The 27,803-nt window shown below is 38.5% G+C and overlaps 1 protein-coding gene across 2 annotated transcripts; it reads left to right on the top strand.

Annotated features, from left to right (window-relative positions):
• Window positions 1–26,276, top strand: LOC119083608. Of its 2 annotated transcripts, XM_037193347.1 has the most exons (10): window positions 1–323; window positions 16,294–16,629; window positions 18,225–18,480; window positions 18,549–18,882; window positions 18,945–19,393; window positions 19,473–19,668; window positions 19,729–19,907; window positions 23,475–23,681; window positions 23,812–23,958; window positions 24,021–26,276. In XM_037193347.1, the coding sequence occupies exons 1-10, from the start codon at window positions 177–179 to the stop codon at window positions 25,586–25,588; spliced, it is 3,819 nt and encodes a 1,272-aa protein (XP_037049242.1). In that variant the 5' UTR covers window positions 1–176; the 3' UTR covers window positions 25,589–26,276. The 2 variants fall into 2 exon arrangements, with proteins under 2 accessions (XP_037049242.1, XP_037049243.1); XM_037193348.1 differs by lacking the exon at window positions 23,475–23,681.
• Window positions 26,277–27,803: the final 1,527 nt, after the last annotated feature.

The raw sequence follows: 27,803 nt of genomic DNA, 5'->3' as shown, positions 1-27,803 counted from the left end.
TACGACAGTCAGTTCATTGGTGAATTTCTGTACGAATGAAAATATTGTTCCTCCAGAATTTGCAAAACTAAAAATTTGTTACTTTACGTGTATTTATCGAAGGAATCGGATAAAATAGATCCCGAAATTACCTGGAAATGTGATAGCGTTGTTATTGTTAATATTATTTGTGAATCATGGCTGCCAATTACACGGCACCAGTGGCCAGAAAAGGAACATTAGATAAGTTAGTGCGTGTTGGATATTATGAGCTCGAGAAAACTATTGGAAAAGGAAATTTCGCTGTCGTCAAATTGGCCTCAAATATCATTACTAAGTCCAAGGTACAGTGCAGGTCACAATAACTGAGAACAAGATTTTATTGTTGCCGATTAAGTACATTTTTCATAATTTTTTTACCAGCCCTGTTCAAATGTCGTTCAAACTGATCGACTCGTTTTTTTTAATTTTTCAAGAAATCCAATTTTGGACAACAACGTTTCATGTTAGAAAATATATATTTCTATTGACGCCAGGCAATTGCCTAAAAACGCTTCATTGAAGAGTTACCCGTGCTACAGTGTAATGAACAACATCCGAACCATTTTTTTTTTTGCTAGTCTGCTGTTTTTGTGTGTTTTGAAACATTTTTTTTTCGTGATTTTTTTTCAAGTGATTTCGACATGAATCCCACTAAGTCACAGAATAGAGTAGGGATGAATGTGATTTGGTATACGAAAAAACGAGAAATGACATCTCCATGAATCGAAATTTTTATTTGCTACAATATTAACAAAATGCATCCACTAAGTATCTGTCTAGCCGATATCGACGGTCATGCTCAGATTATCTTTTTGTTTTCGTCAAAAGTTCCAACTAAAAAAAAAAATAAAAAATTCAAAGTGGTTTCCATAGTTCATGCGAAGAGAATAAATTTTGACTGTCGTCGCTTGACTTTTTTCTTCTTCATTTGATTGTAAAGTGGAATACTAAATTGTAATGTTTTTGTGTGTTGTTAGCTACACATTTCGAATTCATCCGTTCATTCTCTTATCACCCGAAATTTATTATTAATGACTTCTCGACTAACAACCTATCTATTCATGAAACTGAACTTTACATTTCTGTTCGAAGGTGTAGTAATTTTGAATATTATTATGTTCGCAGTATTGTCATTCTATTATCGTGCATCCGATAGAGTCGACAAATTTCAGTCGATTTTATCAAAATTAGAATCCTAATGTACACCACAATTCACGTAATGATTCGTGGTTTCGTTGTAAACATCGCTATAAAACCAATCCGTCCAACCTCCTGTAATTCGGAAAAGGGAATAATGTTCTGCTACTCAGTTTGTTCAAAGTCATGATCTTTTACTTCATTCGTTTCTCTAACATATACATTTCGCTACGTTGTTGGAACACGTTAACCAAGGTCATTTTTGTCATTACTGTTGATAACAAATGTTTAACCGTTTGTGTACGTTGAACGAAACCAATAGAGTAAGGAATTTGTTCTCTCATTATCCGTTCGGCAACCGGGTCAGCGGTGGGTTTTGATTTTTAATTATTACAAGTTGTCACAGATGCATTGGTACATTATGACCCTGACCCCTGAAACCCAGTGCTTCCGTAATAAACACTAGGGCGTATCGAGTTTTTAGAATTCTTAGAAGGGCTGCGATAGCCTGTGTGCGGAAAACGTAGATCATTGAAAACTAATTCCAGGCATATGGTTGATGGATCCGAAGGTGCCCGGGAAGAAGTCCCCCCGGACGACTTTAACTTTCAAATGGTCATAACTCGGAAAGTTGAGAGTATTTCTGAAAACAATGTTCTAGCAGGATGTAGAGCGTTAAAAACTCTACAAAACTGCCAAAGAAACCGATGGTCCAAAAGGTGTGTCTGTCGAGGTTTTCTAACATCGAAAGTTCGACATTTTCGTTTTTGACTTTTATTTCCTGAGAGACAAATTATTAAGTTTAGCTTTTGGCATGAGGTTGTAGAGGAGGTCGAGTCCTACCAGTACACTAGGCATTGTCCCGGTCGGCGATCCATCCGAAACCACTTTTTCAACATTAATGAATGAACTTTTTAAGTGTACCCACGTCGCCCACGAAGCCAGTGCAGACACTGTAACCGGTGTTGCTGAGTCGAGGTAACCTTGGCCAGTAAGTGCACATAATATTCCATAACAGTAGCTGAACTCTTTTACAAAATATTTGGGATCTCGATGTCGCCTTCGGCTCAGATATGCAAACTCTACACTTGCCTCGAAAACAGTTACCGAAGCTTGTTGCTCAAAAACTTACTCGTGAGTTTGCTCGTATCACAAAATTGTGTCCTTGTGTAATGAATTACTTTCGCAGCATCCAACGTATTCTGGTTTATTGTCTGCTCATGCGAAAATTGACTATTACACGGCTGTTCTGCAGAAATTCTACATAAATTCAGTATCTCAATAAACCAACACCAACAACACAAAAATAAATCTGTTCTTCCGATAAAACGTTTACAAACAAATCTAGTGTACTGACGCAATCGGCTCACACGCTACACGTCTCCTAAAAAATTGATCCCGAAAACAGCACTCATGTTACATTAGTATTGTCGCAACAGTAGTTACAATTGCGTTGGTGACATGTTGACATTGAATAGTTTTTCGCAGTTAGTATCGATGAAGGCGCATTGTTTGTGCAATTATTTTGTTGGTCCTTTTTAATGTTTTCAAAAAAATGTGCAACAAAGTGTAGTGTTTGTACTATAAGCAAAAGCAATTAGTGTTACAAGTGAAAAATACAACGAAATGCGTGGCCATAAAGTGTTACTTCGGAACATCAAAATTATTGTTACAATAAATATGGCCGACAATTCTGTGTTGCGAATTCTTCTAAAAGTATGTTGTAACCAGATTACTTGCGCAACAAGTTTTTCTCAAATAACTGTCAAATAATCGATCAATATTTTTCGATCGATTCATTCAACAAAAAAGATAAAATGAAAGCAAGGCAAATTTTACTTGAAAGAACTGTCAACTTGAAATAAACCCCAAATATCCCTAGTGTAATGGATCACTTTCGCAGAGGGTAAACAGCCGTGTAATAGTCAATTTTCGCATGGGGCAGGCAATAAAGTCATTTTCTCGCGGTGGATGTAGATTGTAAACATACAAAGCCGAAATTGAAACGAAAAATCGTACAGGAGCAAATGCCTTCGTACCAACTGTGGTAGATAAAATGTTTTTTTACAATTCCTGAAGGAGATCAACTGTATGCAACACATTTACCATTTAATTCAACCGGTCACCCCTTTTTGTTTCTGCGATATTTTAGCCGATTGTCGACAGTCTTCGAAAACTCTTCTACAAAGTTGTAAACTCGAAACTTTCTAAATTCTAGCAAAATTTTTTCGAAATATTCTACCATAAATACAGCATAGCTACCTAATGCTACGGGAAACGGTTCAGTGCTAAAATTCGATTTTGTCACCCGTCGACCAATTCGATGTCCTACCGAACTGAATTTTTCCCATTACATTCGGCGTGCTGCCTGAACCGTTAAAAATAATTTCGTTTCCATTTCTTCAACTGAATAAGACGATGTTGAAGGCAAGGATAATATGTAAATAGAGCCGTCCATTGAATTTCGCGAAGGACAACCAATTGTGTATGTGTATCATATACAAAATGAACAGCAATGAACACAAAAAAAAAAGTTGCAAAAGGAGCCCACCAATGTGTGGTGCGACATTAATATATTAAGCCATTTAACAATGTGTGGTGAACGACCTTTACAGATATTGATTGAAGTTGAATACGGAAAATAAAGTTGTGATGTGTTACGGTATGGTGCGACGTGAATTTGTTCAAAAAAAATAATAAAAACTTCAGCTGTAATGTATGAGGGTCATAGTCAGGTATTTACTTCTATCGAAACATGCACTTTGTGTATTAAGGTCGAAAGTGGTGTCTTGGTCAGTCAATACCACCTTGACGTAACGGTAACGTTGATTTAGGACAATCACAACTTTACTAATTGTTCAGCAACGGTTTTTGTAATTCCGAAAGTTGTCAGTTGTGACACGAAGCTACCTGAAATAGTGTCTTGTGAAGAATTGCAGAATTGAAAGTTATGGAGAAGCCATTGTCGCTCAAGCTTCCAGTACAGGAGGTAGATCGAGTGTATCAAACACTAGGGGCGACACAGTTTCGGAAAGGATAATTTACACAAGTCAAAACTGCATAATCTCCTCCCATCCTTCATTCGTTACTCGATTTCTGTCATAGCAAACGAGAGTCTCGTCTGACTAACGGACTCGATGAATACAATTCACTTTTAAATTACTTTAAATTCAATTGAATTGAATCAGCCCGCATATCGTTGCTGTAAAATCGATTTCGTACAACAAAAGCTTTTCGCTTTGTTTGTAATTAGAGCCAATTTAATAATAAAAGTTACAAACAATCCATACACACCATGATTATACATATAAAATAACGTAACGAATCAAACGGTCTGCTGCGAGTAGCATAAACAAGCAATTTTCAAATGCTTGGATCTGATTCGAACCAGAAATGGTTAGAGTGTGTGATAGAGCGCTGATGATGATTGGCGATTTAAAGCATTTTCAATGTTTTTCCAATGTTTTTTTTAAAAAGTGTATGTGAATTCGAGGTAAATGGGCGCTGCCTCAACGACGAATTTTTTTCTTGTCTGAATGGTAGAATCGAAATCCATTTGCCTTGGATCTGCGAAGTCATTATGGTAGTATGAGAATAAAGGAAAATGTAAAAACAGTTCTTTCGCTGGCTGTTTATACCGCATTAATTGTGCGTTCTACTCTTGACGATCCACTAATTTAGCTGCCTTTCAGCTGCCTCCTACCTTTCAGAACAGCTAATCATCTAACGTGGCCTTACACAGTAAAATTGATTGGGTAAACATGTTTTCGAACAACAGAAGTAATAGATTTTTACGATTATACCAAGGCTCAAGATAATCTTTCCATTTCTGTAAAAGGTTAAGTGATTGTCACTAAGAACCTTCCGTTGACTCTGAACCCGTGTTATTTTTAAGCGAGACGAACAAAAGATTTCTTGTTCGTTGAAGTTTTTACACGATGTGCTCTACGATAAGTTTAACAACTGTGATGCATTCAGCGGAAAATAACGAAGAGTAGGCAAGGTGTACACAGAATGGTTTCATGAACAGGAAATAATGACTTTTTCTGAAGCTAATTTTGAGCATACACACTGGAGTCTGCAAATAGAACGTAAGAGGGGAAAATGGATGTGCATGTGTTGTTTTAGCATGACCCGAATTTACATAACGTTTTTTTTTTTCATTTTCTTCACCTTCTTTCGACACAACACACAATGCACGAGAAACATTCTCACGTTTTTCTGCAAAATGTTTGTTTTGTACACGCTGTTCGTATTTCAGTCAAGTGCCTTTCCAATCCAATCCATTCGAGCTGCTCAAGACTGGTGCGATGTATTTTCTTTCTTACTTTTTTTTCTTGGATCTCAGCCTTAAATTGGCCAAGGTTGATGAATTGTAAACGGCTAGTCATATGCTATCGACAATGACATCAAGAATAAGCGATGAGCTTTTGCTATAAGGTTCTCTTCTCTTATAATAGCGGCATCTAAAATAAATATATCGAAGCGATTGATTTTCCATCAAACACCCTATGGAAACTGTGAAACAAACGACGAAATAAAACATTAAATCTGTAGGTGAGGGATGCCGAAGAACGCATTTTTGCTACAGCATAATGTAAATAATGTCAGGAAGTTTATTATTCAGTTCAGCGATTGAATCTAGTGCACTGAACATTTTATGATTAGAGCACACACAAAACATTCCTCACCTTCTAATTCAATGAGATAACATCAGGGCCGAACTGGCTACCCAAAGGTTCTTCGGACGTTAAATGGAAAAAATTTGAAGAAGGCACTTCGTTCATACAAAGAATAAAGAAGCCCGAATGACCATAAGGTCCGAGCTTGGATAAAATAAAGAGTTTCGATACACTCGCCCTTTCTAAAAGGTTTATAAGTTTGAAGTTAAGGCCAGGTTATGGTCTCATCATATATCGCACAGATGTAACCGGGCATAACCTGGCCGACTGCTAGGAATCTCGCACCACGTCATTCACAATAATTGACAAAATGACACATTTCGTATAAGGAAAATGTCACTTTGTGGGTTATTGTGAATGACGTGGCGCGAAATTTCTCAACACCACCTGGCCCTAATTCATTCATAATAATCTGTTGAGACTCACTAGTCAGTAGTAGAAATACGTCAGTCGTTCAATTTATCAGGACTTCTTCCTTGATTTCGTCATTCTCACCTGTGAGAATCGTTTCATTTCACTATTTTAGGTTACATTTTCAGTAGCAGAACTAAATACCATCGTAATCCTGCTTTAATAATTCTTCCTTTTCGCATATGACACGTGCAACAAACACCTGATGGCTCGTTTTTGTTTCAATTTTCCTTACATACATCCATGAATAATAGTGAAGGACGTTTAGTACGGTTTTTCCACATTGCATTGATGAATGCTCATCGCATTTACAAGGGCACTCAGGTCTTTCCTTTACCATGAAACGTATTCCATGTACCGCAAGATGAACTATTATCTCACTGTTAGTGTTGACTTAATCGATTGTAAGTGTGTCCGTACTTTGTTATAAGACAATCAGATCTCGGTTACACGACTCTAGTGTTTGTTTATCAGCACTAATGGGAATGTTGTTGAACAAGTCCAGCGCACTTGATGATGAGGAATTCTCTCGACTTATACAAGTTTTGGCTAAATAGACAAATGTGTGATAAGACTCCATCTGCCCATCACAGATTTAAGTCGCATTATGGGTGTCTATCAGACACAATTGCATTTTCTACAGAAATGCTCCACCTTTTCGTAAACCAAAACAGAGGGCGAATTGCTGAACCATTTATTTTGTTAGTCCGATTTTTTTGTTAACAACATCTCGTTCAATGTACTTCTATTGAAGTGTAAACAATGTATGTGGGAGCTGTTGGATCTGACATTTGTTTGCGATAAAATAAATCCGATGATTGTATGGCAGACTATACAATCAACATTTTACGTCTCACTTCTACTTGGTGTATGCAAAGTATGTGAACATTGAACTCGCTGAAAGTATTTCCACTCGCCAGTTTCGGCATTTAATGTTGTGATTGGTATTGTAGTCAGATGTGTCATAAATGGTGAACATACAGACCGATTGACAAACTAAGAAACATTTTTTGTGCGCTTTATTGCGGCTGTACGAAAAAGGCCTGTCATTTCTGAAACGTTACGTTCCATTATCCTATCCGTTGAATCCTCAATACTCAAGAGGAATGAGTAGAATAGGATTGGCTATAACACCATAACTGTAGCTACGTCAATGACTCGTTTCGATTACACAACCATTGAAGTCTTTCCAGGTATAAAATCAGTTTTTCAAATTCGGTTCAAATATACGACCGCAATACAGATGATATTCGTTGAGCAACGTAAAAGTTTGACAACGTGAAATGTTTTTATTTTATCCGAAAATATGTCCGCACATTTACCCCTTGCAATGGCTATAAATACGGAACAAAAGGAAATTTAGAAAAGAATTTCCGTAAAAATACACCACCCTGACGAGAATAATTTCAATTTTTCTTTGTTTTCTTGATTTAAATTTGTTTACGAAATATTTAACTCAAAACTGGAAACAAAAGCGCAGAAACGTGACTCATATATGCTTCGAAGAAAAACACTTCTTGCTGCTGTCATTACACTTTCACACATTCTAATTTTATCGGCGCAGTGACAATTCGGACGACATGGAAATTAATTCAGAAGTGTCCACTAGGAAGAGTAGATTGACTGTAGAGTATACTTGAATCATAAAAGATGAATCTTACTGGAAAATTCATTCATTCAAAAACAGACTACATCACACCGACGTACAGATTTGAGAGAAGCTTTGAAATAGCTATTCCTGAAAGATCACAGTGGAATGATAAAATGCTCCCACTCATCAACAATACAAATTTCTATACAGATGGTTCTCTTATGAACGACGCTGCTGGCGCAGGAGTATCATGCGAAACACTAAATGTAGAACTATCAATCCCCCTTGGGATTAACTGCTCAATATATCTAGCTGAAGTAGCAGCAATAATAAAATGTTGTGAAGAAATGACAAAAAAGGAAATTGAAGATCATGATGTCTCAATATACACAGACAGTCAAGCTGCAATAAAAGCTTTAAGAACACCTAAAATCGATTCAGCCCTAACGCTAAAATGCGGGGATCACTAGAATATCTCTCACACTTAAATAGAGTAAATCTTACTTGGGTTGCGGGACATTCGGATATTGCAGGAAATGAAATAGCTGACAGGTTGGCACTCATGACAGTTGATCCGCTTCCAGAGCCACTAATAGGTATCCCAACCTCTATCATCAAGCACAAAATAAATGAATACAGGCATCATAGATTCTTTGATTACTGGAGAAATCATGAAGGATGTAGACAATCAAAGAGTAATATCTCACTACGTAAAAACGACACAAAGTTTTTAGTCAATCTGAGCAGAACTAGACTTAAGGTATATACAGGAGTAATGACGGGACATTTTGACTTTAACAAACACCTTACGAACATCGGAAAAAGACAGGATGCGGGTTGTGATCTATGTGGGGAACACATTGATTCAGCCGACCACTACTTATGCCAATGCCCAGCATTCATTTCTTCAAGATTTAAATACCTGGGCAACTTTACAATAAAAATCGGCACAATCAAAACGTTACACCCCAGGGATATCCTAAACTACATCTGTAGTACAGGTAGATTCCAACAAAAATACGGAGTGAAAGTAGGGCTGTCGTTCCAGTACTTCTGCCACTGTTCATTTTCATCAAAATCTGAAATTTGTAATTCGGTGTCGCTCCAAAAGGGTGATCGGGATATAAGTCGCATCCGAGGAGGGTTGTTGAGGTCAGATTTAATTGGAAGCTCATATGGTTTGGATTCGTCCATACATTTCTTCCATAACTTACGTGCAGCCAAATTTCGCCTGATGTGTGGTGGCTGTATGTTTGACAGCACATGGAGCCACGGGACAGGTGTGGAGCTAACTGAACCAGTTATCAGTCGCATGGCAACGTTTAGTTGAACGTCAATTTTGTTCGTGTGACAGCTCTTGTACCATACTGGCGATGCATACTCTGCGGCTGAGTACACCAATGTGAGAGCTGCAGTTCTCAGAACGTCACCGTTTGCTCCCCAGTGAGCACCAGCTAACTTTTGTACCAAATTGTTTCGCACTTTCACCTTTTGTGCCGGGTCTATTACTTCCATCGATCAAAGAATTTTTAATCGGTTGCTTGCAAATCTTGTACTTCAAATTTTTTAACATGCATTTTACTATATAAAAAGGATCATATCTTGTCATTATTTTGGTCGTCGTTATCGATAACCGATGAATAGTCGTTCGGTCCGACCGATGTTAATTATTATACGACAGCCGAGCAAATATATTATATTCCACACTTTTATTTGGTTAGATTACCGGCTGGTCGACTCAACGCCTGGTAGTTTTTAAGACCATTTAACCTGTTACAGACGGCACTCACATGACCAGTATAATTATCGGGTCTATTACTTCCATCGATCGAAGTCATTTTTAATCGGTTGCTGTCAGAGCCTTTTTTAACATACAAAGTCGGAGGAAAAGTGCACCCCAGTCCCCTATCAGTGCACCACACTTTTGATAAATGCACCCCAGTGCACCCCAGTGCACCCCACTTTTTATAAATCCGTCCAGTGAACTTAATTGTCACTGCCACATCGTTTCTTAAAACTTTGCGCTGCGATTCAAAATTTTCATTCGCTGTAATCCAAAAGTTTCATTATTCGAATTCACAAAGCGCACCTCGGCGCATACATCGACCAATGATGCGACCCTTCAAATCACGTTAGAAACAACGACTCAAATAAAAATCATCGCGTCCGATTGAATTTGCTATCGATTATCAAATTATGCCCACCAATTACCCATACCCAAGCGCACTATTAGTCCGAAATCTTCGTAGAAAATGTCTGAAATTTTAATGAAAATTGTCCGAAAAATTCAGTGGGAGGTCTGACCTACCTTCACAGCTGTTAACGACAGTGCCGGCTTAGCCTATGTGCTAAGCCAAGGGCGCTGGGAATAAGAAATGGGGTGCTGGAAATGGTAGCTGTAATACGAAGCCCAGGGCGCTGAAGAGGTGCCGGAAACAGAAAACAAAAAATGTAAATTTTATGATAAACGTCGGCTTTTTTGTGAGGGCCCTTTCGAGAAAAAAATTGGGCCCTTCGGAAAGTTGTGCACCCCAGTGAAAAATCCTTATAAAAGGCACTGGTTGCTGTCAAATCTTGTACTTCAATTCAATTCACTTAAATTCTTGTACTAGGAATTTCCAATTTTCTCCCATTGGTTAACAAACAACCATTGTTTTTGTCCGTTATCTGTTTTTTCGACTGTATAAGAAATGATGTGCGACTATGGTCGAATCATAGCACGAATCATGGTCAAATGGACTGATGTTGATAACGGTTGTTAAATAAGACTATGTGGAAATTTTCAAGTTTAAATTTTGTCAGACGGTTGTTATGACTTAGAATCACTCAATATTTTACTTCTTGAGATGAAAGTATCGCCTCGTGTTTGATACAACTAAACATTTTCCAATTCATGGGGCTTAACATAACCTTACATTCTATACCAGCCGTCATCAACAGATGATTAACCGTTTCTAAGAGGTTAATAGAAAGTAGAATTGATGGTCACTTGTTCTTGTCCATGAAAAAGTCAGGGTGGTAGGTAGATTCTCTAAAATTCGGTAAAAAGAAAATCGAAGTGATCAGAAACTTGTTGAGTAGGTCTGAGCATACATTTTCTTCAATACTACTCCAATTCGATAAAATGATCCAAAAAATCAGATATGCTTCATGCTCTGCGTATACACACTCATTTGTCATTAAATCAATTATTATTCATTAGCACCAATCTACAAGAATTACGTCAACATACTCACTACGCTTAAGTCATACCGTATCAATAAATGTTGTATGTTATGGGTGTCAGTTTGTAAAGACAAATTACTTTCGCAGCAAAAAAAAAACTTTTTTTCGGCGAGGTTGAATAAATTAATCAATTTATACAATAATTTGCGCCTTGATTCGACTGTATGTACCATGTCTACACTATTTCGAATGGTTCAGATATTCGTTCGGATGTAGACAGAAAGCGGGACATCTTCTCTGCTCATTCGTTGCATATCAAATTGAGGCGAGCAGAAGGTATATTTATTATGAACGAACGCTGAACGGAAGCTGTTGAATAATTTCCATATTTTATTAATTGCTCGGACACTCGGATTCTTGCATTTGTCCACATTTGTCTCTATCTCCCTCGATGTGTGTGTGTATTGTGTTTGTATCTGTATGCGATTATGATTGTGCGTTTAGTTCGTAGCCTTGTATTTTGAATCTTTCAATGTTATTTCGGCTGATCGAAATCAATTAAATACTCTCCGTAGAGTCAAGTGCTCTATGCCACCAAAAAAACAGTTTTTTTATTTCTCGTAAACAAACGAGCCATGTATAGCAGATAAGATAAATGGAAAACAAATTTGCGTTACCGTTAGTGAGTTTCTATTATGATAATAAGCATCACTCGGTACGGTGAAAATATTTGAAAATAAAAACGAAGACAAAATTTCCATCGTGGATTGGATTAGATAAACTTTAGATATTCATTTCTGCACATTCTAGCGGGTGGTAAATTCTACTTATTGCACTGGTCATCGACCAGTATGAGTGCACGTGCGCTCGAATGATTTTTTTATGTAGATTTTATCAAAATCATACACCTCGTGTAGCAAGTCCTACTCGATTTGGCCTGGTTAGAACCTATATACAACTAGGGCTTCAACTGGATCAAATTGGGAAGAATTTAAGCTGATAATTCTGAAATACGTTTTGATCACCTTGATAACATTCAATGATCACAAGAAAATAAGAATTCGATCGCTGTCACTTTTCCAAACATACCGCAACGAAACGAGAGTGTACCAACAGAAAATAAGAAGTGATCATGCGTCTGCTAGTACATTAAAATGTGATCGCTAGAAAACAACAATTTGATCGCTAAAAATGATAAATTTATCGTCTAGGAGGAAGAATAATGCTTCGTTCTACGCCAGTAGATAGAGGTGATAATTCCTTATACAAAATTTCAGGAGAAAGGGTCATAGTACCTGCCGTCATTAGAAAGATTTGTGCTTCGTTCTACAAAATGTCAAGATGTCGAGAGTGATGATTCCGTCTACAGAATGTCAATGAAGGGTGAAAATTTTTCGTATATTGAAGAAGTTGGAAATAATTTGTGAACTTAAGACGAATCGACATAGCGCTAAATTGTAGCCTAACTTTGTTGAAAAAGTAAGACCATCGTTTTGTGTCAAGAAGGGTTGGCTTTGAGTAAAAGTATTAAATGTTTGTGTGAGTGTAACCTACTAGCAGGGATCAGTTTAATTAACTGCCAATTAATTCTGGTCATGCAAAATTAACTAAGAGTACGTTCAGCATATCGCAGAAATGGAAAGAGGATATAGGAACTTTGACAGTTTTCACTTAAGGAAAAACAATTGCGCCCTGACAAATCCAACTGGTAAATGTGTAACCGGTAAATCTGATCTACCAGTTTTCGTTAAAGCCGTTTCTTACCGGTATAGGGTCGGTATTTTTTTTATCGCATACGGTGTGTGTGTGTGTGTATTGTGCGCTATATACACGACGTACATAAAAATAAACAAATTTACCGAGGAGTGCAAGCAAAATTATATCACTAGATTTTGAGATGTTTGCCTATCGCGATAAAATACCGCACTGACAAATGCTCGTATACGTACACGTCTCTTATATACAGCCTTATAGCAGTAATATACTATTAGACACTTTTGTTTTCCCTAGAGCCGAAAGTGGAGAATTACATCACTAGGGAAAACAAAAGAATCGTCTTCGCCTCGGATCAATAAACTTCACACGAAACCTGGACTTTTCAAGTTTTTATCCATTGTCATGTAAATAACTATTACATTCAATCAAACCGTTACAACGTTGATTATGCCCATGAGAAGGTTTATTAAACGGTAATAGCACGTTATTGCTGCCCAATTGTTCGTCTTAATCCGGTATTATACTGTTCAGTTATCACAATATGCTTCTCTGCTAATTATTAGGTTCCTGTTTGACAAAAATGGTTGTGTATCCTGATGTATTGAATAAAAATGACTGTACCACCGTATCATTCGACTTTTCTTTCAACACTGACTAAATCATTGTAAAGTAAGGTTTATAATTGAAACCTTACGAATGGATGAGCTTGACAAATCGTAGGCAATGTTCTTGATACGTACTCAACATTCGTGGTGCTGTAGGCAAGGTGTTCTGACTGAGCCAATCAGATGAAAGCATTTACCTTACGAGAAAGACATTTCCCGTTATTTGCACTTGCCTTACGAATTATGCTTGATTTCCACTTATTAAAAAAGTATTTTTTTCAATTTTTGCTTTGCATACTTGTCAACTCGCTCTTTCAAGGCTCTATCACGGAGTTTTTACCGGTACTTTCTCATATTTACCGTTTACCGTTAGATGAAAAACGACGGAAATGGATTCCCTACAATTGGCTCAATCGTCTTGTAATGGATCGGAGTCGGTATGATTTATGGTCAGCATTTTCCATTACACATATGGCTTCTTCTTAAAAGTGAAACTGAAATCTCTTAACAGATCTACCTCAACCTGAAGTTGACCTCGTATCTTGAGATACGGCGATTAATTAAGAATGAATGGTGTTACAAAAATGCAACTTTTACGTTTAATTATTGCACTCACGGTGGGGCTGAACCACATTATTTTGAGACTTCCGTGAACATGGGGATATTGGTTTGGAAATGATCGGAGAATGTTTTTTGAGTGGTCAAATATTTGACCGCAAAATCAAAATCGTTTGGGTGGGAATGCTCGCAAAAGCGATATTTGTTGCTCAAAATGTAATCGATGGAACACTCCTGATTAAGCCGCGAATCAGAATGTTTTAGAATAATGTTTTAAGGTTGTAAAATGATTTGTATGACTCAAATAAGTCTCTACCATTCAACTGAAACCCATTTCACAGGTAATTAGACGATAAAAACTTAATTTTAAGATATTTAGTGTCCCCCACACCCTTCCTCAGCAAAAAAGAAGTTTTTCCGAAATGTACCCAAAAACTAAAAACGCACATCGATTCAGGGACCTTTTGGGAGCTCAGAACAGCATTCAGTAAAATCGGACCAGCTCCTTCCCTATACAAAATTTTTCATTTCATGAAATTTCATGCACCCCTTCGAAACCATTTTGTCACAAAAGTTCAGTGAGTGGACATATTTTGATCGAAGTTAATTTGTATCTTATAGTCAGAGGTCATACCTTTCTAACGATACCCCACTCAATGTATCGAGTCGCTAACTCGAAAACAGGCTAAATAGTTAGGACACTCATATTGAGTCTTCTTATACTTTCCACATTTTATTTGGCTTCGATAGAAGGAACGTAAATAAAACGTTTTTTAAAGACAAATTTATGAAAATGAGAACTATACTTTCTTTGATTACTCCGTTTACTCTATTTTCGAGTTGGTCGACTTCACGACAATTTTCAAGGCAACAAACTCACATGAAATACCAGGCAGATCAATTATTATTTGCTATCTGGTAACCGATCGCTCATAGCAGACATTGCAATTTGGTAGTTGTTGGTAGTTAGACCTCCAAACTATATAGCAGAGACGCACACCGACTGACGAAATTATTCGGCCTGCTGGTCTATTTATAAATCGAGTATTTGGTAGTTGACTGACTACCAAAGTGGTAGTTGACTGACTACCAAAGTGGTAGTTGACTGACTACCAAAGTGGTAGTTGACTGACTACCAAAGTGGTAGTTGACTGACTACCAAAGTGGTAGTTGACTGACTACCAAAGTGGTAGTTGACTGACTACCAAAGTGGTAGTTGACTGACTACCAAAGTGGTAGTTGACTGACTACCAAAGTGGTAGTTGACTACCAAAGTGGATGTTGTAGATATGTTTACTGTTTGAGAGCTGCACACCGACTGAAAAAATTAATCGGCTTGCTTGCCTATTTATAATTCCAAAATTTGGTAGTTGAATACCAAAGTGGTACTTGAATGAGTACCAAGCTAGTAGTAAACAGAAATTGAAAAAAAAATGACAAAAGACCTCACCAGGCTTCAGCGGGTCTATTCTTGTTAGTTTTTGGGTACATTTCGGAAAAACTTCTTTTTTGCTGAGGAGGGGCGTGGGGGACACTAAATATCTTAAAATTAAGTTTTTATCGTCTAGTTACCTGTGAAATGGGTTTCAGTTGAATGGTAGAGACTTATTTGAGTCATACAAATCATTTTACAACCTTAAAACATTATTCTAAAACATTCTGATTCGCGGCTTAATCAGGAGTGTTCCATCGATTATATTTTGAGCAACAAATATAGCTTTTGCGAGCATTCCCACCCAAACGATTTTGATTTTGCGGTCAAATTACTCAAAGAACATTCTCCGATCATTTCCAAACCAATATCCCCATGTTCACGGAAGTCTCAAAATAATGTGGTTCAGCCCCACCGTGCACTAGCTTGTCGAAATGTCATTTTGTCGACTCAATTTGTTTGCTTGTAAATATTTGTAGACCGGAAAATCAATTACACAAATGACCTAATTTTCATTTGAAACGTTTGTATGTACTGGTCTCTCCCAACGAACGAAAGGAAATTAAGAATTTAGCAACATTTAATCGAAGAAAAGCGCTTCGTTCCGTAAATGTTTACTAAATATCGAGAAAGTTGGACGAAACAACTTTCCATCCGTTTTTATGGTCGCATTACGACATTAAGAATTAATGGAATTCACACGGTTTACTTTTTCGAAAATTGTTTTTCCACCACCCCCTGCAAACGAAACGAACAAAAAAGCACATTGTATTCAATTGACCCAAATTGTGTGTTTCGTTTTCGATTCAACTATGAACAATAGTCATCGTGGAATCTTAATCGATAAACACACAAAAAAAAACAAACTGAAAACGATAAATAAACCAGCAAAGGTTGTTTTACCATTATAACAAAACACAAAACATTCGCAAAGTCACCAAATTTGTTTCATTTTGGTCTTTTTTCACTCAACAGGTAGCGATAAAAATAATCGACAAAACATGTCTGGACGACGACAACCTAGCAAAAACATATCGCGAAATTTCAATACTAAAACTACTACGCCATCCGCACATAACCCGTCTGTACGAAGTGATGGAATCGTCCAACATGATCTATTTGGTGACTGAATATGCGTCCAAAGGGGAAATATTCGATCACTTGGTCAGCAATGGACGGATGAAGGAAGAAGAAGCCGCTCGCGTTTTTGCTCAAATTATATCGGCCGTCGACTATTGCCATTGTAACGGAGTGTGTCATAGAGATTTGAAGGCCGAAAATTTACTTCTCGATAATGAAATGAACATTAAGGTGAGTGGCAAACGATTCGGCGTGTTGGTTAGGGCGAATCGAATTTTGAGAATTTTAAGGGTCGCGATAGCCTGTGTGCGGATCACGTAGATCATTGAAAACTAAGTCCAGGCATATGGTTGATGGATCCGAAGGTGCCCGGGAAGAAGTCCCACCGGACGACTTTAACTTTCAAATGGTCATAACTCGGAAAGTTGAGAGTATTTTTGAAAACAATGTTCTAGCAGGATGTAGAGCGTTAAAAACTCTACAAAACTGCCAAAGAAACCGATGGTCCAAAAGGTGTGTCTGTCGAGGTTTTCTAACATCGAAAGTTCGACACTTTGGTTTTTGACTTTTATTTCCTGAGAGACAAATTATTAACTTTAGCTTTTGGCATGAGGTTGTAGAGGAGGTCGAGTACTACCAGTACACTAGGCATTGTCCCGGTCGGCGATCCATCCGAAACCACTTTTTCAACATTAATGAATGAACTTTTTAAGTGTACCCACGTCGCCCACGAAGCCAGTGCAGACACTGTAACCGGTGTTGCTGAGTCGAGGTAACCTTGGCCAGTAAGTGCACATAATATTCCATAACAGTAGCTGAACTCTTTTACAAAATATTTGGGATCTCGATGTAGCACATTATATTGACACGGTATACCACGAAGTTCAACCTTTTGTAAAAATATATTTCTCACAAATTTCACTTTCTCAGATTTTGTAGTACAAAATGTGCTACATCGAGATCCCAAATATTTTGTAAAAGAGTTCAGCTACTGTTATGGAATATTATGTGCACTTACTGGCCAAGGTTACCTCGACTCAGCAACACCGGTTACATTGTCTGCACTGGCTTCGTGGGCGACGTGGGTACACTTAAAAAGTTCATTCATTAATGTTGAAAAAGTGGTTTCGGATGGATCGCCGACCGGGACAATGCCTAGTGTACTGGTAGTACTCGACCTCCTCTACAACCTCATGCCAAAAGCTAAAGTTAATAATTTGTCTCTCAGGAAATAAAAGTCAAAAACCAAAGTGTCGAACTTTCGATGTTAGAAAACCTCGACAGACACACCTTTTGGACCATCGGTTTCTTTGGCAGTTTTGTAGTTTTTAACGCTCTACATCCTGCTAGAACATTGTTTTCAGAAATGAATCTGCTGGGATCAAAAGTCGGTCCTTTCCATTTGTCAAAGTGACGTTTAAAACGTCAAAATAAAAAATTATGCAAATTGGCTCGTTATTTCTTCTTTGTTTCTACTTCAATGAAAAATTAACGACAACAAATTAGCGGCCCTGGAACCAATTTTTGCATAATTTTTTAGTTTGACGTTTTAAACGTCACTTTGACAGATGGAAAGGACCGACTTTTGATCCCAGCAGATTCAAATACTCTCTACTTTCCGATTTATGACCATTTGAAAGTTAAAGTCGTCCGGGGGGACTTCTTCCCGGGCACCTTCGGATCCATCAACCATATGCCTGGACTTAGTTTTCAATGATCTACGTTTTCCGCACACAGGCTATCGCGGCCCTTAAAATTCTAAAAATTCGATACGCCCTAGTGTAGGTCTATTACAGTCTTACAGCGAAAGTTTAAACCTTTTCCAGTTGGCCGATTTTGGATTTAGCAATACATTTACTCCAAATTCACCGCTACGAACGTGGTGCGGTTCGCCTCCATATGCCGCACCGGAAGTTTTTCAAGGCCTTGAATATGATGGTCCCAAGGCTGATATATGGAGTCTGGGTGTTGTGCTATATGTTCTGGTATGCGGTGCTCTGCCATTCGACGGTCTTACGTTACACGATTTACGCAGCATGGTCGTCGCCGGGAAATTTCGAATTCCATTTTTTATGTCTCAAGGTTGAGTTTCCCCTGTTGAGTTTCTTACCGATTCGTTATGCGTCTAACACTGTCTGCACCTATTACAGATTGTGAGCACTTGATCAGGCATATGTTGGTTGTGGAACCGGAACGTCGATTTTCGTTGCGACAAATATCACAGCATCGCTGGATGGCACCATTTTCGGGTAGTATGGAGGAAACGAAACAGATAATAAGCACCAAACCAGCCGTATTGGATTCGATTGTTATCAAACACATGCTGGAGTTGCCGAATTTAACTTTCGACGAAATCGCCGATTCGATACACCAAAATAGCTACAATCACATCTATGCCATTTACAATCTGCTGGTGGACAAGTTGCATTTGAAGAGAAAAGAGCAACAACGACTGCAACATCATGCCGGTATTGGCTATTCCAGGTACACACTCCCATGGACCCGACCATCGAATTACGGTACTCAAAAATCAAAATTCGTTTCAGATCGAGAAAGACAAGCATCACCACTGGCATTGTCGATCGTTCCGAATTGGTTAAGTCAGAAGCCGATCGCCTCAGTCCGCTGACCAACACAAGTAACCTCATATCATTCCCAAACATCAACGATCCAACCAGCAATGATTTGGAAAAATTCATTGAAATGGACGTTGATGCGACGACAACGTCGCGTACATTAGATGTGCCCGAATCAACCGACCAACAAACCAATGCCAATGTTACGGGTAATGCCAGACGCCATACGGTTGGACCTGGTGACGTCGCGCACGAACAGGCCTTAGTAAACAATCCATCAGCACCAATCAATTTCAAATTTGGTCCCGAAAATTGTCCGCATTTACCAATCAATTTGCCGATGCTACAGAATCAGCCGTTGCACAATTTCACGATCAAAAACCAGCATTTATTGAAGCCACCAACGGCAATGGAAGCAAGTAAGTGGGCGGCATATGAGATTTGTTCGCTTTTTGGAAACGGGAAAATTAATTTCGGAAATTTGTTAATTCCGATCAGGTTCCTTCGGACGACGTGCATCCGATGGTGGTGCTAATCTCCACATCTACTATCCAACATCAAGCAGCAATGTGCACACGGTGGATAACATGTACAGTAACACCAACTCAAGGGAATGCATTCGAATGGATCAAATGAGACCTGACGGTCAGATCAGCGCAGAGGGCACTGATGAATCGAATGATGAGATACAAAGGTAACCGGATGTGCAAGGAGATTTTTTTCGTGCGGAAAATTTACGATTTGGCATTTGTAGATACATGCATGGACGGGGATGTTCGAAACGTCATACCGTTGGCTGTACGGATGATTTATCGGCTTCGACGAGTCCGAATGACAGTTCGACTGACCAATCATTATCTCATTCGCCAGCACCGTCAACTTCCGGACGGACTAGACGAACTGGTCTTCTAACTGTGATGGAACGACCGCCAGGTTAGCCAATTTTTTTCGACATTTTTGTTAGCATGTAATCGTAGCATGGACACTAATTATTTATTCCGTTATTATTCGTATCGCTTGATCGTTGAGCATAGTTTTTAGGGTGATTAAATGGGCGCAGTCGCAGATAAACTATCCGAGACATCCTCCCGTTTATTCATTATATATACGACACCCTGTGACTGTAGGGTATCTCCATTTTCAGTGACTTAAACTGTACTACCTACAATTATAGGTGACGGAACATTTCTGCATGGTTCAAAAAACGTCAACCTCATTTTTAGGACGATAATATCGTTCAAAAAACGATAATATCGTCACATGTGGAGAATAATATCTTTCTTCACGATTGTGACCTGGAGAAAAGTCTTTTCTCCTACCGTGACGACTTAAGGTACCACCTAAGTGTTTAACGCACTTTTTCCGCATTTTAATTGGAGATCCCATTTTATAGAACAATATCTCAAGGTCTTACTAAAAGCAGAAATTTCGAGAGCTTTAAGTCCAGTTGCAGTGACAAATATGGTCAAATTTAATGTCATTCGAAAGCTGCTAAAAATGCCTTTATAACAGGCCTTATATTGCTATCTGTAGGCGAGTACACAGTTCGTTCAAATTAAAAAGTGGTTCCAAAATGACTATAAAATAGCATACGGTCCACTGGCTGAAAAATATTTGAAAAATGTGTGAAATTACAGTCCACAGTTACCAATTTATTTTTGAATTGGCACACAAATACTGTGGTATTGGTAACTTTGGTGAAATATAATTACCATCAGCACAATACTTGTATACCAGTCAAATATAAATTGGTAACTGTGGACTGTAATTCCACTAATTTTTCAAACATTTTTCAGCCAGTGGACCGTGAGAACTGTGTACTCATCTCATAGGGTACTAGCACCAGCATTCAGCCATGAAACAGTAATCGGCCACCTAGTGCTCTTTCACTGATAAGCTTTTTTATGAATGAAAGAACAATATGTGGCCGATTACTGGTTCATGACCAGAGATGGGCCCGTAATATTACCGTGTAATATTACTCAGTAATATTACGTAAAATTACGTAATATTACCCGAAGCTTGGTAATATTGGTAATTTAAAACCTCGGTAATATTACGTAAGTTACGTAATATTACCAAAAATCAGTTAACATATTGTAAATTTTAATCATTTTCAACAAAAATTACTCGTTTTTAGCGAATTCAAGTGTATTTTATCGTATAATTTTGTTTTAGTTAGGCCTAGTTCAGCCTAGTTAAACAATTTGTTCAAAAACAGTCGAGTAGTATACACATTTGAATGAGCTTCAACCGAAATTGATAATTAAAAGAGCGTGGATTTTTACGATTTCTCTCAGAGTTGTCATTGAATGACGCCGTCGGCAACTCGGTCTTCTGTCACTTCATAAGAACACGGGCTTAGATCGAAAACTGAAATTTGTTAGCAAATGAAATTTCATTTCAAATTTCGTATCCTAAAAGACCGAGTTTCCGGCACTGCCATCGTTGAATATTGTGGTAGCGACATACAATCTAGCGTGATAACGTAACACAAGTGCTTCCAAGTCTTTCGACTCGTGTACCCCTTCTTCAACTAGCCGAATACGAGTTTGGTTATCTGAATAGTCGAAACAAACATTTACGCAAGAAGTAAGATTCCACATTCTTGTTCAGTCAAACTATACTTTACTCAACAAAGCTCAAAGTGAAGCATGTAATAGTAGTCTCCATGCTGCTAATGTAATTCATTCATTTTTACCTATTGTCTTGTTCAGTAAAACTATACTATACTGAGGAAAGCTCAAAGTGACGCATGTAATAGTAGTTTACATTCCATGCTGAGAAAGTAATTCTTTTATGTGATAAAGGTGTTTTCCAGCAACAAGCTCCGGTTACTGTCTTTTTGACAAATGTAGAGTCAATCAAACAAGTTGCTCAAAAACACACGAGTGAGTTTCCGAGTATCACAAAGTTGTTTCATAAGCAATCAATTATGTAGCAGTATCGAAGGTACTGGTTTACCGTGTGACACATGCGAAAGTTGAGTTTCACGTAAAATTCACGAAAAATTAACAGAAAATAGTCCACCGTATAAAGGATAATTTTCGCAAAGGACATATTGCTGAATAATATTCAACTTTCGCATGAGTCTGATAGTAAAATATCGAATTGTTACAATTTTGTATTGGTAAATTACGTAATATTACCGAAACATCGGTAATATTGGTAATTTAAGATTTCGGTAATATTACCCAATGTTACGTAATATTACCGTAATATTACGTAATATTACCGACAATAAATAAATTACCGGTAATTTCCCATCTCTGTTCATGACCAAATGCTCGTACCCTAGTCGCACTTATGTATCCAGTGTATGACCATTTTATAGTTGGGAAACATTACATTTTGGCTAAATATACAGAAATTGTCATATCTCCTGATGCAGACTTGAGATGATAGCGACATTAGTCTTGTTAGAAAAAGTACATTTCAATGGATCCTTTGTAGCCTACATTAAGGCAGAAAAATATTCGTTTTTTGATGATTTCTCTCAAAATCTTTTCTTTGAAAAAGTGAAACCATTAAAGGACGTCGGCCTTGGAAAGACCTACAGGTAGTCTTTCCAAGGCCGACATTTGAGTAACATTACAATCATTTAAAATCATTTTTTCTTGAGTTTATGGCGAGAAACTGTTTTCGCTTCCTTCTGACATGTCTTTACTTTTAAACGCCTTTCACAAAAAATAAATTTTCTTTCGAAAAAATGAAAGATACGTGTTTCCTAGAATTGAAAGACGAATCCAACTCATTAAAATCGGAGACCGCTTGTTCCCAAAAGTAAAAAAATCACCTGAAGTTTTGGCGATATCACACTCTTAAAATGACAAATTGGGTTGTGGGTGATAACTTAATCCACTTGGAGAAACTTTTGCAGATTGTGTAAATGTATGTAATCTGCACAAAACAATTTTTCCCATAAAAATAAAACATTTTTGCGTTTTACTTTTTCAAAAAAAGATTTTTTGTTCCGAGAATTCATCTAAAAACGAATATTTTTCCGCCCAAATGTAGGCTATAAATTTGCAAAGGGTTCATTGCTCTTAATAGCTTTCGAATAACATCAAATTTTGGATATTCCTTCGTTTTGACATTCATGTACCCTTGTCCCAATTAGCCCCTTGCAGTGCTCAAAACCGTTTTTGATTTCAAAACCCTATGAGGTTCAAGCAACCGTGTGAGTCTATCTATAGTTACGACGGGGGCTTTTATAAATCTTTGGGATGTCTGGCTTAAATATAAGACTTTCCCAGCTCTCGATTACAAGTTTCCCCGTTTCCCAGCTCTTCTAATTTTCTTTTGTTAATTTTTATATTTTTATTTTCATTTTATTTTTGTGGCATTGTTTTTGGTTTTGCTTGTTTTGGATGTTTTCCATTCCGCTTTACAAACCATTCTCCGATGAAACTGATCCTGCCGCACCAAATGTAATCCATTGCGTGCACCACAACCACATACGCACACGAAAAAAACCCATTGTGTGCAAACCAAATGTAGTTATAAGTCCCGAACTTATAAGAGAAGTAGAAGCACGTATGAACCGTAACTACCTACCACCTGCACTAAAGTTGGCAAACTCTTGTGTCGGACCGAATAGTCCGCCAGCAATACCAACACCGCCACCATTCCAGTCGGCTCCCAGTAGTTCGACAGTTGTGCGAAGATATGGACGCACATGTAAATTACCAACGGTACAGGAAGTTGGTAAGTTGACACTTTTAAGATTTTCAACACCAAATTGCCGAAGTTCCGGTGTACGGGATGTCTATTGCCGTTTCTTTGTCATTTATTTCTCGCAATCGTTGCAATTAATTTTCATTATTTAATGAAACAGGTCGCTACAGTCCAGTGCGGCGGGCATCTGAAGGATCCAAATCCCATAATCCTGGACCGCTACAAGAATACCAACTGCTGCAGAAAGGATTGACATCTCGAAATCTTTTACCTAGTCCACCGTTAGCTAATTCAGTTAGTTTACCAGGTGAGAACCCGATTTTAACTTTGTTGTCGAACGGCAAGTAAATGACCGAATGTAATGTCTAGGTTCGCCAAGTCACTGCAAGCCAATAGATGATCGTGACAGCCATTCAATTGAAATTCCGAGCGATGTTATGGCCAGTTTGGTGCCGGGATTGGAGCGACTCGTGTCGGAAAATCGTATCACCGTTGATGCGGCCAATCAAATAGTGATAACTTGCAAGGTTCCCTTAGAATTAGCACAACATTTAGGTTTATTAGCGCATTCGGGCGCTCATGGGATGGACATTTATTCGGCCCATCAACACTTGCAAAGTTTGAGTGTGTCACCAATTCCACTCGACTACAACAAGTACAATTGTTACAGCAACAGCGGTTTCAATCAAAGTGGAACCATGTCTCCAAACTTATCAAGTCAATTTAATGTTGCAAATTCTCAAAATTTGCCAGCATCGTTTGCCAGCACAGCATCGCCAGTTTATTCGAGTTTCAGCGGCAGCTCGTCACCAAATCCGTACTATAATGCCGGTGGATCGTCGCCGATGCACCAAATAACTAAGGGAATCAGTGGATTATCCGCGGGTGGCGGATCGATAACGCGTGGAACATCAGCCGCATTCGAATCGGCCAATCAGCCGTTAGATCTTACCATGGATGTTACCAATACGGACAATCCGTTCTATTCGTCTGGAACGAGTTGGTACGTTCCAGCACAGTTCTATGATCTGAAACCTTTAAATCTGTTACCAGCGGCACAACAAGTGCGTATCGTACCGACGCCACCAGCTTCGCCAAACCTGTGCATCATACAAGAAGAAAATTCATTGCAACATCCGTCAATTACGTACCAATCGGCGTCGTTCATTACAAACGAAGACGCCAACTTTCCACATTCCCATCCACAAATCTGTGTGACCGATGTGCAAGGCGATGAGTTTACACTGGTGGATCATGGGAACAGTAAGGACAGCGACGACTCTTTGGATGGACAAAGTTCGATCACATTGCAAGGACTGATAATATCGGAACCATCCAGCGACATGCCGTCAATAACACGTGGCGTCGGTCGCAAATCGAGTCTAGAAATCGAACACAAGCAGGAAATCTACGAACGGCGTGGCAGTGACCGAAGTGATAAGTCTTCGTTGGGATTCAGCGACGACAGTCTGAGCAACGATTCAAACATACTGTCACCGGGACAAGAGCCATCAGCGAGCTCGGGCTTCAAAAGTTGCGATTCCCATTCCGATCACACCGAGTCGAGGCTGTCGCCGGATTCACTTTCCGAATGTCGCATGTCGGACGAGTACTATGAGCTACCATTGCCGACCGAGTGCTCCAATTTGGATTCGATGCGAATACTGGAAATTGTCAAGCAAACGATCGATTCGAAAATGCCGCCGAAGGGATTCGTTTTACACCGGGTGGACAATGATGGTGAGGTGTCGATGCCGGTCGACATATCCAACTTAAGTTTGGAATATTCGGGTGGACTGCAAATCGAGTTACAGGTATGTGACGGACGTAGCAAAAATAATGCTTGCAGCAAAGGGATCAAACTGAGGCGCATATCAGGTGATCAATTTGAATATGGTAAATTGTGTCAGCAGTTGATCAGTTCGTTGACTGTTTGAGTTGATAGCGACAGCTACAAATGATCGATGCGACGTTACGAAAGTTTGTGTAAGGGAGGAATGAAAATTGTGCTTTTAAATGGTGTGTGTGTGTGTGTCTCCACTGGTGGACTCAAACGAAAGTTGAATTTTTGTCGTTTTAATTTTTTAGAAATTACATTTCCAATGTAGTCTGCGTACGCGCGGCTTGTGTATGTGTTTGATCGAGTGAGAGTTTCATGTTAATTGAAAGATGAAGAAGAAACACTTCTTAAAGTTTCAAGAAATTTTATGATTTTGTCGGGTTAGACCAAGGCAGCTGCCTTGGTTAGACGTTTTACCATTTTTATGTTCACCACAAACTACAGCAACCAATTCTCGTTTGTTCGTTCTGTTCTGCCTGGTTTTTTTATAGATAATTTTCAATTTCTTTAGACTGATTTAAATACACTTAAAACATCGACATCATTCCGATAAATAACTTAGTTGCGGTAGAAAAGACACAATTAGTTCAATTTTTAATTTTAGTTTTTTTCTGTTAAAATGTTACGAATGTGACGCATTAGCCAGACTAGCAGCACAAATAGGCCGAAAGTCAACATGTATATCAGTTCCGCATAAGAACCTCGACACATTTATGTTATGTTACATGCCGATGAAAAACAATTGTTTCCCGCCACTCTTTTGCTTTTGAGCACTAGGTACGTACATAATAGGGCGTATCGAATTTTGAGAATTTTGAGGGTCGCGATAGCCTGTGTGCGGAAAACGTAGATCATTGAAAACTAATTCCAGGCATATGGTTGATGGACCCGAAGGTGCCCGGGAAGAAGTCCCCCCGGACGACTTTAACTTTCAAATGGTCATAACTCGGAAAGTTGAGAGTATTTCTGAAAACAATGTTCTAGCAGGATGTAGAGCGTTAAAAACTCTACAAAACTGCCAAAGAAACCGATGGTCCAAAAGGTGTGTCTGTCGAGGTTTTCTAACATCGAAAGTTCGACACTTTGGTTTTTGACTTTTATTTCCTGAGAGACAAATTATTAACTTTAGCTTTTGGCATGAGGTTGTAGAAGAGGTCGAGTACTACCAGTACACTAGGCATTGTCCCGGTCGGCGATCCATCCGAAAGCACTTTTTCAACATTTTTGAATGGACTTTTTAAGTGTACCCACGTCGCCCACGAAGCCAGTGCAGACAATGTAACCGGTGCTGCTGAGTCGAGGTAACCTTGGCCAGTAAGTGCACATAATATTCCATAACAGTAGCTGAACTCTTTTACAAAATATTTAAGAATTCGGTGTAGCACATTTTGTACTACAAAATCTGAGAAAGTGAAATTTGTGAGAAAAACAACAAATAATCGTTTTAATTAGTTATTTGACCCACGAACAGTAGTAAGAAGTCGATTTCGTTGCAAATACACATTTTTCGATATTTTTACAAAAGGTTGAACTTCGTGGTATACCGTGTCAATATGGAATATTATGTGCACTTACTGGCCAAGGTTACCTCGACTCAAAAACACCGGTTACAGTGTCTGCACTGGCTTCGTGGGCGACGTGGGTACACTTAAAAAGTTCATTCATTAATGTTGAAAAAGTGGTTTCGGATGGATCGCCGACCGGGACAATGCCTAGTGTACTGGTAGTACTCGACCTCCTCTACAACCTCATGCCAAAAGCTAAACTTAATAATTTGTCTCTCAGGAAATAAAAGTCAAAAACGAAAATGTCGAACTTTCGATGTTAGAAAACCTCGACAGACAAACCTTTTGGACCATCGGTTTCTTTGGCAGTTTTGTAGAGTTTTTAACGCTCTACATCCTGCTAGAACATTGTTTTCAGAAATACTCTCAACTTTCCGAGTTATGACCATTTGAAAGTTAAAGTCGTCCGGGGGGACTTCTTCCCGGGCACCTTCGGATCCGTCAACCATATGCCTGGACTTAGTTTTCAATGATCTACGTTTTCCGCACACAGGCTATCGCGGCCCTTAAAATTCTAAAAATTCGATACGCCCTAACATAATACTGGAGCCAAGTTGATGTCAAGGTCGCTGATAGCTTGATAGTTCCAACAAGACAAAGCTTTTGAAAGTTTGACTTTATATCGAAATCAATTTGGTTTCTCTTCGATCTTGGCGGATAGTCTTTTTTTTTCGACTGTCTTACCCATCCACAGACGCCTAATCCAACTTCATATTCCGTCTCTCTAAAGCAAAATATTGATTTTCA

Source organism: Bradysia coprophila, unplaced genomic scaffold (genome assembly GCF_014529535.1).
Source record: "Bradysia coprophila strain Holo2 unplaced genomic scaffold, BU_Bcop_v1 contig_70, whole genome shotgun sequence".
Taxonomy (NCBI): Eukaryota; Metazoa; Arthropoda; class Insecta; order Diptera; family Sciaridae; genus Bradysia; species Bradysia coprophila.
Note: the sequence above shows the minus strand (reverse complement) of the source record. Positions and strands in the feature narration are given on the sequence as shown.

Bases quoted from the DNA above. Each gene is read 5' to 3' on its own strand.
- LOC119083608 (XM_037193347.1), top strand. From the start codon at position 177: ATGGCTGCCAATTACACGGCACCAGTGGCCAGAAAAGGAACATTAGAT. The intron at 16,630-18,224 runs GTGAGTGGCAAA...AACCTTTTCCAG, and splicing joins ATAATGAAATGAACATTAAG to TTGGCCGATTTTGGATTTAG. The intron at 18,883-18,944 runs GTACACACTCCC...AATTCGTTTCAG, and splicing joins GCCGGTATTGGCTATTCCAG to ATCGAGAAAGACAAGCATCA.